The 18,216-nt window shown below is 32.4% G+C and overlaps 1 protein-coding gene across 2 annotated transcripts in view; it reads left to right on the plus strand.

Annotated features, from left to right (window-relative positions):
- Positions 1-18,216, plus strand: part of LOC143084922 (transcriptional regulator ATRX-like) — a 61,428-nt gene that overhangs the window by 37,871 nt on the left and 5,341 nt on the right. For both annotated transcript variants that reach the window (XM_076260987.1, XM_076260988.1), the window contains exons 16-27: positions 3,269-3,412; positions 4,413-4,590; positions 5,393-5,530; positions 5,816-5,991; positions 6,539-6,781; positions 9,121-9,299; positions 9,938-10,002; positions 12,780-12,936; positions 13,990-14,155; positions 14,643-14,761; positions 16,064-16,241; positions 16,452-16,637. In XM_076260987.1, the coding sequence (XP_076117102.1) occupies positions 3,269-3,412; positions 4,413-4,590; positions 5,393-5,530; positions 5,816-5,991; positions 6,539-6,781; positions 9,121-9,299; positions 9,938-10,002; positions 12,780-12,936; positions 13,990-14,155; positions 14,643-14,761; positions 16,064-16,241; positions 16,452-16,637 (1,929 nt within the window). The remainder of the gene's footprint in view (positions 1-3,268; positions 3,413-4,412; positions 4,591-5,392; positions 5,531-5,815; positions 5,992-6,538; positions 6,782-9,120; positions 9,300-9,937; positions 10,003-12,779; positions 12,937-13,989; positions 14,156-14,642; positions 14,762-16,063; positions 16,242-16,451; positions 16,638-18,216) is intronic.

Genomic DNA, 18,216 nt, shown 5'->3' on the forward strand with positions numbered 1-18,216 from the left:
CTGCCATTCAACTTTTCCTGTGGTAGCCATAGGCCTTACTTGAATCATACAAAAACTTAATGTATGAAATCTGAAGCATGCTTTATAACGTATGTTTGTGTATTTTAGGTGAGGCTTAAATTAAAATATTGTTTGTTTGCCCTTTACCGACCAACCCTATCGATTTTTTGGGGAAAGACGGCTTCAAGCCGTCAATTCCCTAATGGGGTTGGCCAGAGTATCATTCCCTCACGTCAATCGTTTTGTTTTGATAGTTTGGAAACCCCCTCAAAATGTCATACTGAAATTGATGACAAGGAGAACAGATTGACTTTAAATACATTTTTTACACATTTCCCTTCTGTTTCTCATGAAATTATCGTATATTGAGATTTCCCTTACACTATATACGTTTCTTTTACAGTCCGGAAAAATCAGTATTACGAAATATTCTAAATATATCTAATCTAGTGACGTCATTGTTGGAATGCCACACTACACAGGGATATCCTTTATTCATTATAAAAATCATTCACAGTATTTGTATACTCATTTAAAATCCGTATTTGTTAAATGTAAACCTAATGATGTTTGCTGTAGTGTAGATGATTCACACACCAACATGCAAAGCTTTATTCTGAGGCTATAATCAGATAATTTGTAGGTCAACTTTCGCGGTAAACAATGTCAATGGGGATACATGAGATTGGGGAGAGAAACGGCAGTTTTCATTGTTTCTGTAAAGTTCTGTTTTTAGAATCTTCCTCCAATTCAGGAGCACCTCAATTGATGAGTAATTATACACTAAAATCAAAAAAAATGTTTCTGAACACTTAAAATGTGACATTTAGTATATGATAAGTAGTCTTCTATATAAAGAAAAATTTGTGTACCAACATAATTATTGAAATGGTTAAAAAGAAAATGTTGCTTTTTGTAGTTTATACCTATTGAGATTGGGGAGAGCAACTGCAGTTTTCATTCTTTCTGTAAAGTTATGTTTTTAGAATCTTCCTCCAATTAAGGAGCACCTCAATTGATGAGTAATTACCCACTAAAATGAAAGTTAATGTATCTGAACACTAAAATGGTCACATTAAGTATATATATGATAAGTAGTCATCAATTAAAAAATAATTTTGCGTACCAACATAATTATTGTAGTGGTCATTTTTTTTTAATTTTTTTTTTTAAATATTGCTTTTTGTAGTTTAAAGCTATTTATTCATGAATTTTACAGATAAATCAAAATGTGGGATCTGGAAACAAACTTCACACAGCTTATATCAATCATATTTGATTTTATAAGTACATGTATCCCTGTGATGAGAGTTGTAACTGGAAACTTTATCAATGGAAAATTAAAACTGAATAGATTTTTCAGTCCTCACTTGCTTGAGAATACTGTCACAAAAAATTGAGAATGGTCTTAGCCTGTCCTTCAGTTGTACATAATTAAAATTCTAAAATATATTGTAGTAGTTGTTAAATTCAATTGAATTTTAGATAATTAACTCCCAACTTTAATCAAATGTTTTGATTTAGAAGGTGCAGGTCTCATTGGTCCAAATTGTCTCTATGATGAATTCTTGACTAAGGAAATGAAATAACAATAAACAACAATTAGTTTCATTATTGTCAACCTTTCTTTATGTTCTAGCTGTTCTTTTGCTCATTCTTTGTATGTAGACTATCAAAAGATACCCCCCTAAAAATTGAAACAATGGCCGTCTTTTCCCTCAGAGCTCTTCAGCTCTTTGATTTTTCGTTCCTACCGACCCTATCGATTTTTTTTTTCGGTCCTACCGAAAATCTTATATTTGTATTTCCCGCTCAAAACTTTTTTACCGGAATCCACGGGTTTTATCTTCCCCGTATAAGGTTAAGTCCATTTGGTATCATGTGAGCGTTTGGCATGAACACTTGCATTTAGAGATTCAAAGCATTTGATTGAAGTCGATGTTGAAAGTATGACGAACGTTGCCCTTTATACTTGAAGAGCAGGGTTCATTCAAAAAATTTGTCCGATACAAAATTATCAACGTGTGTACAAAATATTGTGTTAAAGGATGTTGTATCCTATGTAAGGATGACCTTTAGTGATCCGTATATCAGGATGATTATGTTAACGCTGCCTTCTACCAGCTTTGACATTTTATTTATATCTGACATGAACCGAAGTCCTGTAAATTGGAGAATAATTGGCAGTAAAATCGCCAAGTTTTCCTTGCAGACCATTTATAAATGAGATGTAAAATATGTGACATTTGAGTTTCAAGTCTTTTAGATTTTTATTGATAACACCGGGACACACGAAAATTTAAACACTCAGTCTCCAGGGTTGTAAGTAAAGTAAGATAAATGCCTAGTTTTAGCTCTTTTAACTGGTTGCATGATGATGATGTTGGGAAATGCACTGCCGGGCAGTGGCTTTATATTCTAGTCAAATATTTTTTTTTATTTCACAGATATCATCTCTGATAATTTCAGTTCAAATATTGATAAAATTGGTAGAATGTCGGAATAACACATGCTATAGATGGGGGTAGGAGGGTCCTGATCCTCAAATCCCGGGTTTTAAAACACGAAATCCTGAGCTCCTGAATTTAAATCAAATTCTGCATCCCGAAATTCCAAAAAAACAATTACTGGAAATCCTGAAATCCCGAGCTTAAAAACACCTGATCCAGGAGTCTCGATAAAGTTCCTACCTCCCCCCTTTGATAGGCTAATTGAACAGCTGTTTCACAAACCATGCTAGGGAGATATATATGATATTAGTAAATCTTTCGGTCAAGTTAAGTGTACAAGGTACATGTACGTAGTTCAGAATATCAGTGCAAGTTAAATCTCTTAAAAGTTCCAGGCATATAATTGTTGAAAATATGCTCGAGCCCTATATTTTGATATTTGAAATCAAATAGTAGTGCATATGAATTAACTTCACATTCTACATGATAATTTTTTTTCATAACTTCCTGGGACTATTCAGAAAGTTTAATAAAAGTAAAGATCAGTAAAATCGATCATTCTTAAAACAAAAGCAAATACAGACAAAAATGATATCATGCAGATATTGTATCTATAAAATAAAATATTATACCTACCTGTCTATCCATGACAAAAAATGTACCGAGCCAAGTTATTTTATGGGAAAGAAAAAGAAAATATTTTACCTACCTACCTACCCTGTTTCAAAAAATAGGGTCGGAAAAGGGCAAACAAACAATATTTTAATTTAGGCCTGATAGCATTCTTACATACCATGATGTATATTTGTGTATTTTAGGTGATAGCATTCCTCCATACCATGATGGGTAATTATGAGACAACAGAATTTAGTACAGCCCTCATTGTCTGTCCATTGAATACTGTGTTGAACTGGCAGAGTGAGGTGAAAATGTGGCTGGAAAAGAATGAAGTTCAACTGGAGGTATGTACCTAGTATAGAGAGAGTTCACATCAGAATAGATAGGTGAACTGGAAGTAGGTACTTTGTATATTTATAGAGAGTTATGTCAAAGACATTGTAATGGTCTTTATCTACCCATCTGTAACATAGATATGCACTTCAACTTTGTACTTGTTTGGCTTTATAACCAATTTGATATGAGCATCTCTGGTGAGTCGTATGTAGACAAAACGTGCATCTGGCGTATTAAATTATAAGCCTGGTACTTTTGATTACTACTTACCCATCTGTAACATATAATCAATACACAGTTACTGTTTGACATGAAAGTATGCATACTTGGTAGGATTAATTATTGCCTTAGAGGTGCAATCATACTAAAAGAAATAAGTAAATGTTGAGATGTAACACTGTCAGTTACTTACCATCCATCAGGTCTTAGAAAAACACCAACTTTATATAAACTTTACTTACCATCCATCAGGTCTTGGAAAAACACAAACTTTATATAAACTTTACTTACCATCCATCAGGTCTTAGAAAAGCACCAACTTTATATAAACTTTACTTACCATCCATCAGGTCTTAGAAAAACACAAACTTTATATAAACTTTACTTACCATCCATGAGGTCTTAGAAAAGCACAAACTTTATATAAACTTTACTTACCATTCATGAGGTCTTAGAAAAACACAAACTTTATATAAAAAAATAAGTACATATATGATATTCATTGGTTTACACATTAATAAAAATGTTCTTAATCCTTGAATTTATCAACCCAAACAATTGTTATATCTTACTTTCAATTTCAACTGTCTTAGAATGCCATGAATCCATTCATGTATATTGTGCATGATATATCATAGCGAAATTCCAATAGGTTACAATAATCATTTGGTAACACAGTCCAAGTGAAAACCATGGAACAAAATTTTTTTTTAGTTCAATATGTGATAAGTAATGTATTTGTAAATGCAAATTATTTTAAAATGATTGAAAATGATTTAAATTTTGTAGGTTTATGAACTGGCCAGTGTTAAGGTAAATGAGAGTCGAGCTAGAATGTTGGAAGAATGGCACGAAGATGGTGGTATCATGATCATTGGCTACGAAATGTTCCGTAACTTATCTCAAGGAAGTAATTGTAAAAACAAAAGAATTAAGGCATCCTTTAAAAAGTGTCTGATGGATCCAGGTGAGATGTTTATACAGTAATCACAAATAGTTTGTCAAAGCTTCGATTAGATTGAAATGATGCAAAAAAGAAAAAAAATATAAGACCATACAGGATACTATTTACAAAGATACCGTCATTTAATGTAAATGCACCAAGTATTACTTCTGGAAGAGAAACAACTCCCTCATATAGTACTATTAAAAAATCTCTAAAGTAATCAAAACTATTAAAGCAAATCTTGTAATGAAGTTCTTTTTTCTATAGCTTAATTTGATTTCACAGGAGAAGAAAATTGTTTTGGTTCTTAAAGCTTTTGCTCTTGATCATCTTAAAATTCACTTTCTTTAAAATCTTCTACCAAACTGTATTTTGCCAATTTAATGCAAAGGTTGCTGTATACTTCAATTGAACAGATAAATGCAATTCACAAAAGAAGAAAAATAGCTTCACATTTTTACCATGTGTGGTTAATAATTTTTATGCCCCACCTACGATAGTAGAGGGGCATTATGTTTTCTGTCCGTCCGTTCGTTCAGGTTAAAGATTTTGGTCAAGGTAGTTTTTGATGAAGTTGAAGTCCAATCAACTTCAAACTTAGTACACATGTTCCCTATGATATGATCTTTCTAATTTAATTGCCAAATTAGAGTTTTGATCCCAATTTCACGGTCTACTGAACATAGAAAATGATAATGCGAGTGGGGCATCTGTGTACTATGGACACATTCTTGTTTTGAATGTCTTAAGTTTTGCTTAATGTTATTGTCAATATATATATGGAGGAAAGTTTTAACATTTAGCTTTTGTGTAATATTTCCAGGTCCTGATTTTGTTGTATGTGATGAAGGACATATCTTAAAGAATGATGCATCCGCTCTGTCTAAAGCTATGATGCAGATTAAAACCAGGAGAAGAATCGTACTGACTGGTACTCCACTCCAAAATAATCTGGTGGAATGTAAGTAAACCAGTATATTTATCTCCACTTATGTAATCATTCTGGTTTTCATAGGGAATCTTAAGGTTATTGAAATTGTGAAATACAGTGTGCAGCAGGCAACTGCTAACAGTTTTTGTGCTATGAGTTATGAATGTCACAGTATATAAAACCTGTAATACTACATTGAAAATTTACATCAAGTAAATAAAATTCTTTTACAGCTTTTAATATTTTCATGATTATATCTTTTTTATGGTCAACTTCTTTCACAGTATATATTTTCATGATCTTTTTTATTTCCAGACCATTGTATGGTAAACTTTGTCAAACCTAACTTATTGGGAACAAGGAAGGAGTTTCTAAATCGTTTTGTTAATCCTATCACAAACGGCCAGTGTACAGATTCTAGTTCACATGATGTTAGACTCATGAAGAGGAGAGCTCATATTCTTCATGAAAAATTAGCTGGATGTGTACAGGTAAAATGATTCTTTCATAGTACTGGAAATTCAGAAATTATTGAGTGTATTTATAATAAAGCGATTTGTTCAATTTAGACTAAAATGCTAGTTTAAATTATTGTGAATATAACCCTATCACATTTTTCAACCTCCTCTTAAATGATTAACCACAAAAAGAAAGATTTTACATACCTCTGGTAAAATAATAATTTTTGAATTCCAATTTCACCCTGCAGAAAATCTCTCTTTTAATAACTTATGCCATACATTTATCATGAAACAGATATTTTGTCAACAGACAACTGGACAATGGTTAAACAGATCAGATACACTGTCAATAGGTTTGAATCAGTACACTGACTCTTGCATATTTAGAAGCAGGGCATCTGTGTAAAATGGACATTATGTATGAATTTTATACAAACTATGAAAAAAAAAAAATTTGCTCCTATTTTACCTGAATGTATATTTTTGATATTTTTGTCTGTATTTTCAAAGAAAATGAAAAATGAAAAATTCTGTCCCTTTTGATGTCCTATATATTGAACTTGATTATTTCTTTTAGAGAAAAGATTATTCTGCATTAACAAAATATTTGCCACCCAAACAAGAGTATGTGATAGCTGTAAGACTGGCTAACGTTCAGTGTGATCTGTACAGTAAATATCTAGAAATAGGTGGTTACTCTGGACCTGGGGACATGGGAAAATCTAAAGGAGCCAAACTATTCTCTGATTACCAGGCTCTGATGAGAATATGGACACATCCATGGGTTCTTAAGATGGCTGAAGTTAGACAAGAAATGAAGGTATGCTAGATGTTTAGTAATATAAGTAATCAGACAGTATTGGGCCATTACAGTTAATTTCTGACAGGTGGGGATGGATGGGGAGAATTTTGTTTATACGTATCAGAAAAAAACATCATGAAATACTACCTATCAGATCTAAGAATTACGACCTATCAGATGTAGAGTTTCTGTTCATATTAGGTGGATGGGCTTTCATGGGAAAAAATGACCTATCAGAATTTTTTACTGCAAGGATTGTACCCATCAGAATTTTGAATACAATAACAGATAATGCATGATACGTAACTGTCTACATTCAAAAGCACCCATAAGATCTGACATTGGCATTTTTGTAACCCCTAAGATGTAATTATTTGAAAGTATTTACTGCTGCAAGACCCTCAGAAGTTTTTTGCATAAAAGTGTACGTGTCAGATGAAAAACCCCAAATTTTCACCCCTAAGATGTATGAATTTTACACCCCTCAGAAAGGACCATCCAACCCCCTTTAGCAGATATTAACTGGAATGGCCCATTTTTGTATGCCCCAGTAAAGAAAAGTAAAAGGCATATTAATGTATGCCTGTGTCTGCCCACATACAGGATTATGGTTATAGTTTGGAAAAAACTTCTTTTAGTTTGAAAAGTAGAACATATTCCTAGACAATATGTGCATGTTGGTGCTTTTTAGAGAATGATTTAGCAATTCTCATACATGGTTTACTTTGTCTTATTGTATAAAAGGGAGAAAAATCCATAACTCAAAACGTTAGTCATTGGGAGAAAAAAACCACATCTCTATGTTCAAAAGTCATTGGGAGAAAGATCCACATCTCTATGTTCAAAAGTCATTGGGAGAAAAATCCACATCTCTATGTTCAAAAGTCATTGGGAGAAAGATCCACATCACTATGTTCAAAAGTCATTGGGAGAAAAGTCCACATCTCTATGTTCAAAAGTCATTGGGAGAAAAATCCACATCTCTATGTTCAAAAGTCATTGGAGAAAAATCCACATCACTATGTTCAAAAGTCATTGGGAGAAAAGTCCACATCTCTATGTTCAAAAGTCATTGGGAGAAAAATCCACATCTCTATGTTCAAAAGTCATTGGGAGAAAAATCCCTTTAAAAGATAGAAAAACATCGTAATATTCTTGTCCATTTTATAGAAATGAAAAAGACAATAACTGTTGAATGCAAACAATACATGATCAAAGTTGATGCAGTAGGTAAATTCATAAGGCTGAAAATGTTCGCAATGTTATTGGTTAATAATCCTTTCCAGTTTCAATTTTCCTGATTTCAAAATATTCATAAACCATAATATGTTGTTAAAGCTTAAGTTTATTGTTGTCAAGCCAGGGGTATATACACTCAGTAGGTTAACCAAATGAAAAAATGGTTTGTCAAAATTTTGCATGGTGTTTAAAAACAAAACATAATATAGCCTGTTTTAATAGAAAAAGGGAGACCCAAAGGTGAAGTACTGAAATTGTTCAGGCTGATTTCTAAAAGAATTTGTACAATAGGATTGAAAGGTGTTATCTAGGAATGTATGTAGCAATAGATCATTTTACTGTTTTAAAAATTAATACAGTAAAAATTTGTAGGGATGTTCTTAGGGGAGATAGCACCTTTCAATCTACCCTGCAACATTTTTGAAGATATTACTTTTTGTTCTATATTGAGGCAGAATTGATTAGGGCTGTTCCATTTAAACATTCATTGTATCCAGGGAAGGGACTTGAAAAAGGGGTAACCATCTCTATAGGCAATTTTTAGAATTTTCTTACTTTCACTTTACGAAAACACCAACCTATAGTTTAGATTTTATACCACCTGGGTCCCATTTATGTTTTTATGGAACAGCTTTTATTTTTATCATGGGACAAAAACCATATGTTTTTATTGAAAGTAATTTAATTGTGCATGAAATTTAAAGCAATTTTAATTTGGTAAAGAGAGTTATGTTAATCTGTGTACTATGTTGCAAATTTATCAGCAAAGATACTGTATTATACAAACATTTCACTTAAAAGAAATGTTTATTTTCCATTTAAGTGGCATATAAGAACATTTGCTTATGAACACTGACAAGGTTAGGCAACATTGCCAGCTTGTAATGGCTGAGAAAAAAAAAATAATTACAACAAATTGATTCTAAACAATAGTAGCAAAACTCCTCCAGTCTAGATAACAGACAGATCTTTTATAACAATATCTTAGGCTAATTCAGGTTGATAAAATTATAAATGAAAAAAAATAATATTTTAACATTTGAATTATAACAACTCCTGTTGCCTCTCCCTTTCTTAAAAAACATTATTTATCAACATCATTTTGTGTCTATTTTTAGAACATGTTTGATGATGAATCTTCTTTCATTGATGACACTGACACATCTCAGTCCGAGTCTGAGGCCAAGTCCACGTCAGCTGCAGGGTCAGCATCAGATAACTCATTTAACAGTGGCAGTGAGGAGGAGAGTAAGAAAAAGAAGAAAGGAAAGAAGGAGAGTGAAGAAGAACCTGCTAAGTATACTTCTAATTAAACAGTTACCTGGTGTAATGCTTGTCTGACCTTTTTAACTCATTTCAAGGTTCAGTGTACATAAATCATATTTAAGTCAACTATTTTTTCAGTATATGGAATGATTGTAACAATTAAATATCATTTTAACAGTGGATCCATTTGTAACATTATTTCTTTTTAAATATAACATGTTTTGATAATATACCCATAGATTATAACATGCCCTTTTATATATTGGCCCTGGTATCATCCAGAGACACCCATGGGTTGATGGATGATACCAGGGCCAATTTTGAAAACGGCATGTTATAATCTATTTATCACATATTTAAGCTCTGCAGAAAGGAGCAAAAAAAAATAATTCATAATGATTCAATGAAACATAACAGCTAAAATCTTAATTTTTTTTATCACAAAAGTGTTTTATAAATTTCTTCAAGGACGCAATGACATGGTGTCATTTAAAATCAGGGCACATTAACTCATTACCTCTTTTTTGCCCACATCAATTTTGAGGTTATTACATATGCAAAACCCAATGTATTCGTAAGAAATATGTGATAAATGTGTTAATGTTTTTGATTTTGATCAATGCTATACAAATTTGCTCTTATATTCATATATAAATCATTTTATTTCAGAGAATCATTTGCTGGGGAAATTGTGAAGAAGTGGAAAACCAGATCCAGAGGAGAATACAATGATGGTTTGTTTTATTTGGTTTTTATACGACCGCAAAATTTGAAAAATTTTTCGTCGTATATTGCTATCACGTTGGCGTCGGCGTCGGCGTCGTCGTCGTCGTCCGGCGTCCGAATACTTTTAGTTTTCGCACTCTAACTTTAGTAAAAGTGAATGGAAATCTATGAAATTTTAACACAAGGTTTATGACCACAAAAGGAAGGTTGGTATTGATTTTGGGAGTTTTGGTCCCAACATTTTAGGAATTAGGGGCCAAAAAGGGCCCAAATAAGCATTTTCTTGGTTTTCGCACTATAACTTTAGTTTAAGTTAATAGAAATCTATGAAATTTTGACACAAGGTTTATGACCACAAAAGAACGGTTGGGATTGATTTTGGGAGTTTAGGTTTCAACAGTTTAGGAATTAGGGGCCAAAAAAGGGCCCAAATAAGCATTATTCTTGGTTTTCGCACAATAACTTTAGTTTAAGTAAATAGAAATCAATGAAATTTAAACACAATGTTAATGACTACAAAAGGAAGGTTGGTATTGATTTTGGGAGTTTAGGTCCCAACAGTTTAGGAATTAGGGGCCAAAAAGGGACCCAAATAAGCATTTTTCTTGGTTTTCGCACCATAACGTTAGTATAAGTAAATAGAAATCTATGAAATTTAAACACAAGGTTTATGACCATAAAAGGAAGGTTGGTATTGATTTTGGGAGTTTTGGTCCCAACAGAATAAGGGGCCCAAAGGGTCCAAAATTAAACTTTGTTTGATTTCATCAAAATTGAATAATTGGGGTTCTTTGATATGCCGAATCTAACTGTCATGACTGTGTATGTAGATTCTTAACTTTTGGTCCCGTTTTCAAATTGGTCTACATTAAGGTCCAAAGGGTCCAAAATTAAACTTAGTTTGATTTTGACAAAAAATGAATCCGTTAGGTTCTTTGATATGCTGAATCTAAAAATGTACTTAGATTCTTGATTATTGGCCCAGTTTTCAAGTTGGTCCAAATCGGGGTCCAAAATTGAACTTTGTTTGATTTCATCAAAAATTGAATAAATGGGGTTCTTTGATATACCAAATGTGTATGTAGATTCTTCATTTTTGGTCCTGTTTTCAAATTGGTCTACACTAAAGTCCAAAGGGTCCAAAATTAAACTTAGTCTGATTTCAACAAAAATTGAAATCTTGGGGTTCTTTGATATGCTGAATCCAAAAATGTACTTAGATTTTTTATTATGGGCCCAGTTTTCAAGTTGGTCCAAATCAGGATCTAAAATTATTATATTAAGTGTTGTGCAAAAGCAAGTCTTTTCAATTGCACAGTATTGCGCAATGGCAAGAAATATCTAATTGCACAATATTGTGAAATAGCAAATTTTTTTTTAATTAGAGTTATCTTTCTTTGTCCAGAATAGTAAGCAAGAAATATCTAATTGCAAAATATTGTGCAATAGCAAGATTTTTTTTTAATTGGAGTTATCTTTCTTTGTCCAGAATCAACTTAAATCTTTGTTATATACAATATACAATGTATATTCACTTTTTACTACCAACTGATAAATTATAATAAATAACATTCAGTGATAACAAGCAGTTTTTTTTACATCTTAATATTTTATGATGTATTTAAATGAGTAGTTATTGTTGCAAACTCCATTAGAAATTTTAATTGAGATTAGTTTTGGAATAAGGGAAAGGGGGATGTGATTAAAAAAATTGGGTTCAATTTTTCTCATTTGAAATTTCATAAATAAAAAAGAAAATTTCTTCCAACATTTTTATGCCCCACCTACGATAGTAGAGGGGCATTATGTTTTCTGGTCTGTGCGTCCGTCCGTCCGTCTGTCCCGCTTCAGGTTAAAGTTTTTGGTCAAGGTAGTTTTTGATGAAGTTTAAGTCCAATCAACTTCAAACTTAGTACACATGTCCCCTATGATATGATCTTTCTAATTTTAATGCCAAATTAGAGTTTTTACCCCAATTTCACGGTCCACTGAACATGGAAAATGATAGTGCGAGTGGGGCATTCGTGTACTGAGGACACATTCTTGTTTTGAGAGGATTAATATTGAACAGCATAGTGAATTGCTCTAAGAGAAAACAAAAATTTTAAGTTCATTAGAACACATTCATTCTGTGTCAGAAACCTATGCTGTGTCAACTATTTAATCACAATCCAAATTTAGAGCTGAATCAAGCTTGAATGTTGTGTCCATACTTGCCCCAACCGTTCAGGGTTCAACCTCTGCGGTCGTATAAAGCTACGCCCTGCGGAGCATCTGGTTATATAAACTAAACACATGCCACACATCTTTTCTTATAAAATAAATATTTTAATTAAGGGTAAGAAAGTAAAAACAAATCCTGATATCACTACCATTACAAATTTGTACTAAGACTCAGACTAGCTGATTTATCTTATTTTCTATTGACAAATGCAGCAGTAACTCTTGCAATAAAAATACTTTATTCATAAGCAATACAACTTAACAAAGTATTTGGCATTTTTCACGGGTGTCATCCTACTAAACATTCAGCTTCAAATTATCAATCGCGACTTTAAAAGTATATCTTTCAGTAGTAGAGTTGATGGTAAACTATAGTTTTCTTGTACATCCAAACTTATAACTTAACTATAAATTATAAGACTGTCTTGAACTTAGTAATGTCAAGTTTTATTTTACAACAAACTTTTAAGATTGCTTTGTAGCTATTTCCTGTTTGTTTTTAGTTTGAAATGTTCCTTTTGCTACAATTTTAGAGATTAAAAGAATATTTTTCCCTTTGTAGAAGATTTTGAGAGAATGGACAAAATAGAGACTCCATTTTCTACTGGTTGGTGGGCTGACTATGTAAAGGAGGAAGACCAGTTTAAAATGGAGCTTGGAGGGAAACTTATGTTGTTATTTGAAATCCTGAGAATGTGTGAAGAGATTGGTGATAAAGTGTAAGTATTTGATAGATATTGTAATTTTTTGTAACTGTTAGAAAAGGTCTAATGAAACTCCTGTAATTTCAAATCATGTGCGGTCGTTTGTGGTATTTTCTTGGAAAAACTTGTTTTCCAAACAGAAGCTGAAACTGCTTGTAAATGATTCTAGAACGCTTCATTATTGATAAAATAAGTTTAATTCACTTTAAAAACAATTTAGAAACTTGTGTATGTTTAAACAGGAAGTTTAAAAAGCACGTGTAAAAGAAGAAATTAACTGTTGAGAGTCGAAATCCGTACATTACAGATATCACTTTAATACATCTTTGAAAGTAAAACAGATCCATCCTTTTGTAAAACAGTCTTTAATATATCTATCACATTAATGTTTAAAAGGTCTTAATCTACTACAAACCATATTAGTCAGTATGAAACACCAAAACGGAACGAATAATAGCCGATTACGGTTTATAGTTTACAAATTCAATTTCTAAGCTGGTTTACTGTTGTCTTTTTCACTATGTTTGTATCGTTTCAATTAAGCAGATACCAGTTTATTTCAACCAATGCATTGAAAAGAAATGAAAAATTTGTAATGAAAGGTTTATGTTTATATTTATCAGGATTAATTTGATTTTGATTAGAAATAACTTATTAATATGGATGAGTTAAAATTATTAGTTTGAAAAATGATAAGAGCGCCCTCTACAAAATCAATAACAAAGATGGTGGAACGTAAACAAACCATCTCGCCTGCGAAATTGAAATGGTTCTCTTATTTCTTGCTTATTGTACTCTATAGTCCCCACCCTGTCTGGAAGGTTCAATTTTGGAGAATAAAACCGTAGACTATACAAGCCTTTCTACAGTAGGTTAAATTTTAGGTGGGCAGAAATTTGTTTTCTGTCAATATATATATTTCTCCCATCATGACTATTATGCTGATTAATTATTACATACCATGACTGTCCTGATTAATTATTACATACCATGACTGTCCATATGCATTTCTTAATAGTTGAATTGCCACTAGTAGACATTATAGATGCCTATTTATTATGATTATAGGTTGATATTTAGCCAGAGTCTGCTATCCTTAGACCTTATAGAGGCCTATTTAGATCATGTAGACTCACAGTATGATGAACTACTCAATAATAAAGATAAAAAAGACGATGATAAAGAAAAGAAAGACAAGAAAGAAGAAAAAGATAAACCTGAAACTGCCAATACAGTGAGTTTTAACCAAACAGTGTTTAAGTCAATCTTTCCTTGGTTACCAGTTCAATAACTTGATTATGATTTTAGGGATGTTTTTTTTTATGACATTGACAACTCATAAGTGTCAACTAACAAATCAATGTTAAATTCAACCTGCCTTGACTGATATATTTGTTTCATTGTCAACTTGGCATAAGAAAAACACTACTGCCATTACCTAAAACAAAAGGATTTACTGTATGAAACTTCAAAGTTTTAATGATGATGGCTGGACCAGTTGAAACCAACTATAAAAAATGCAATTGTATGATACTTCCAAATTAGAACAACTTGTAGTAGCTGAAGAGCTCAAATATATGGTTAAAAATAGCTTAAACAGATAAATTGAGATTTATGCACAGTGGGATATTGTAGAGGAAACTATGCCCTGCCACACCCATATCTCTCGATCAGCCTTATTGTATTTTCTTTTCAATTTACACTTTTGTTACTGTATTTAGGATGAGATGTTTGGGAAGACCTGGCTGAAAGGTCAGGATTATTTGAGGATGGATGGGTCAACATCAGCTCCACTGAGGGCTGATATGGCGAAAAACTTTAATAATCCAGATAATTACAGGTAAGAATGTTATTTTAAAATGAACTTAATGATATTAAGACAGCAAACCAACTTTACCATATATATGAATATATAAAGATATCAAAGGGTCACTGAAAAACATCTATTGAAAAGCTCTTATTCCAAACTTTCAATTAATCCATCAATGCAAAATTCCATGAATTTCCACTATTCACCTTGACTTCTAAGTTTTTTAAAATACAATCATCATAATCTGTAATACAAGCAAGACATTCCAGCAAGTGTGCCCTTGTCAGCTCACTTGGCCCTTTGGGCCAAGTGAGCTTTTCTCATCACTTGGCGTCCTTGTCCGTCATCATCATCGTCCGTCGTTAGCTTTTACAAAAATCTCCTCTGAAATCACTAGGCCAAATTAAGCCAAACTAGGCCACAATCATCATTGGGGTATCTAGTTTAAAAAATATGTGGTGTGACCCGGCCAACCAACCAAGATGGCCGCCATGGCTAAAAATAGAACATAGGGGTAAAATGTAGATTTTGGCTTATAACTCTGAAACCAAAGCATTTAGAGCAAATCTGAAACGGGGTTAAATTGTTTATCTAGTCAATATTTATCTACTCTGAAATTTTCAGATGAATTGGACAATGTGTTGTTGGGTTGCAATTGGTAATTTTTTTTAAAGAAATTTTGTTGTTTTTGGTTATTATCTTGAATATTAGTATAGATAGAGATAAACTGTCAACAGAAACTGTTCAGCAAAGTAAGATCTACAAATAATTCAACATGACCTAAATGGTCAGTTGACCCCCTCAAAGAGTTATTGCCATTTATAGTCAATTTTTAACAATTTTCATTAATTTTATAAATTTTTGTAAATTTCTACAAAATATTTTCCTCTGTGTAATTAAAGGGCCAAGTTTATTATAGATAAAGTAAATTGCAAGTAGCAAGAATACTCAGTAAAGTAAGATCTACAAACACATCACCATCATCAAAACACAATTTTGTCATGAATCCATCTGTGTCCTTTGTTTAATACATGTATGCACATAGACCAAGGTGAGCGACACAGGCTCTAGTTATTCCAAAGATCATATCCATGTATTTATTGATTGGTGAATATACATTGTAGTAGACAGAATTACATTCCCATATCAATAACTTATTGAAGTTCACAGAAAAACTATCAAAAAATACAGGTACTTTTAAACATAATTCAACAATAAAACCAGAAGTTTAAGTCAGTACAAAAATTAAGAACAACACAAAACATAAAAAAAAACCTCTTTCTGATACACAAATTTCTGTTCCTTGTTCAATTTAACGTGTTTGTGTTGTAGGTTAAGACTGTTTTTGATATCTACAAAAGCTGGAGGACTTGGTATAAATCTTGTAGCTGCCAATCGTGTTATTATTTTCGATGCATCTTGGAATCCATCACATGATGTCCAGTCTATATTTAGAGTTTACCGATTTGGTCAGACCAAACCAGTCTATGTTTATAGATTCCTTGCACAGGTCAGTAAATACAAATTCATTTAAAATAAAGAGTTTTGTTCATTTTCAAATTCTTTTGGCTACATTGCTTAAAGTGTCGATGGAGAACTGTTACATTCAAATTTGTGTTTTACATCTTACAGAGAAATGTCAAAATAATAACAAAAATGTCAATTACATATTTTGTATCCATAAATTCAATAATTTCTATTTAGTGTTTGCTAATTTAAGGGTACAATGGAAGAAAAGATCTATGAAAGACAAGTAACAAAGCAGTCATTAGCCCAGCGTGTGATAGACGAGCATCAGATTGATAGACATTTTGATTCTAATGATCTGAGAGAGTTATACATCTTCAAACCAGATAGACTAGATGATCCTAACCGAACAGAAAGACCAACGCCTGCACTGCCAAAGGTAAACATCCAGGGGAAAACTTCATTCCTTATGTAAAATCATATATATGATATAACCTGCACTGCCAAAGGTAAACATTCAGGGGAAAACTTCATTCCTTATGGAAAATCATATATCTGATATAACTACAGGTCCTGCACTGCCAAAGGTCCACATCCAGAGGAAAACTTCATTCCTTATGTAAAATCTTATATAGACCAACACTTGCACTGCCAAAGGTAAACATCAAGGGAAAACTTCATTCCTTATGTAAAATCTTATATAGACCAACACCTGTACTGCCAAAGGTAAACATCCAGGGAAAACTTCATTCCTTATGTAAAATCTTATATAGCACTGCCAAAGGTAAACATCCAGGGGAAACTTCATTCCTTATGTAAAATCATATATAACACTGCCAAAGGTAAACATCCAGGGGAAAACTTCATTCCTTATATAAAATCATATATAGCACTGCCAAAGGTAAACATCCTGTGGAAAACTTCATTCCTTATGTAAAATCTTATATAGCACTGCCAAAGGTAAACATCCAGGGGAAAACTTCATTCCTTATATAAAATCATATAGCACTGCCAAAGGTAAACATCCAGGGGAACACTTCATTCCTTATGTAAAATCATATATAGCACTGCCAAAGGTAAACATCCAGGGGAAAACTTCATTCCTTATATAAAATCATATATAGCACTGCCAAAGGTAAACATCCAGGGGAACACTTCATTCCTTATGTAAAATCATATATAGCACTGCCAAAGGTAAACATCCAGGGGAAAACTTCATTCCTTATATAAAATCATATAGCACTGCCAAAGGTAAACATCCAGGGGAACACTTCATTCCTTATGTAAAATCATATATAGCACTGCCAAAGGTAAACATCCAGGGGAAAACTTCATTCCTTATATAAAATCATATAGCACTGCCAAAGGTAAACATCCAGGGGAACACTTCATTCCTTATGTAAAATCATATATAGCACTGCCAAAGGTAAACATCCAGGGGAAAACTTCATTCCTTATATAAAATCATATAGCACTGCCAAAGGTAAACATCCAGGGAAAACTTCATTCCTTATGTAAAATCTTATATAGCACTGCCAAAGGTAAACATCCTGGGGAAAATTTCATTCCTTATGTAAAATCATATATAGCACTGCCAAAGGTAAACATCTAGGGGAAAACTTTATTCCTTATGTAAAATCATATATATGATATAACTACAGGTTTGAAAGTTTAATTTTACTCAAGTTTGGTCATTTTAAAGTAAAAATTGTTGTATTGTGTTTCAAATTCTCTTGTTGTTTAAAAAATTTGTAAGGGTTCCACGGAACCCAGTGTCTCGCCTACTTTTGCTGTTAATCGCGGACTCAACAAAAATGAGGAAAAACATCAATAAAAATTCCCTCTCGATACTGTCTTTTGATTGAAAGAAGCTTCCAAGTTTGGTAAAAAATCCAGGATATCTAATAAATGTTTTATAAACTTTAACTGCAGACTGTATGTAATGTTTACTGGAAGAAAAACTAAGTCCATTTATAAGTAAAATGCGGAAAAAGTGAATTTTTTTTCTTCAAAATTTA

This window comes from Mytilus galloprovincialis, chromosome 8, assembly GCF_965363235.1.
Source record: "Mytilus galloprovincialis chromosome 8, xbMytGall1.hap1.1, whole genome shotgun sequence".
NCBI classification, from domain to species: domain Eukaryota; kingdom Metazoa; phylum Mollusca; class Bivalvia; order Mytilida; family Mytilidae; genus Mytilus; species Mytilus galloprovincialis.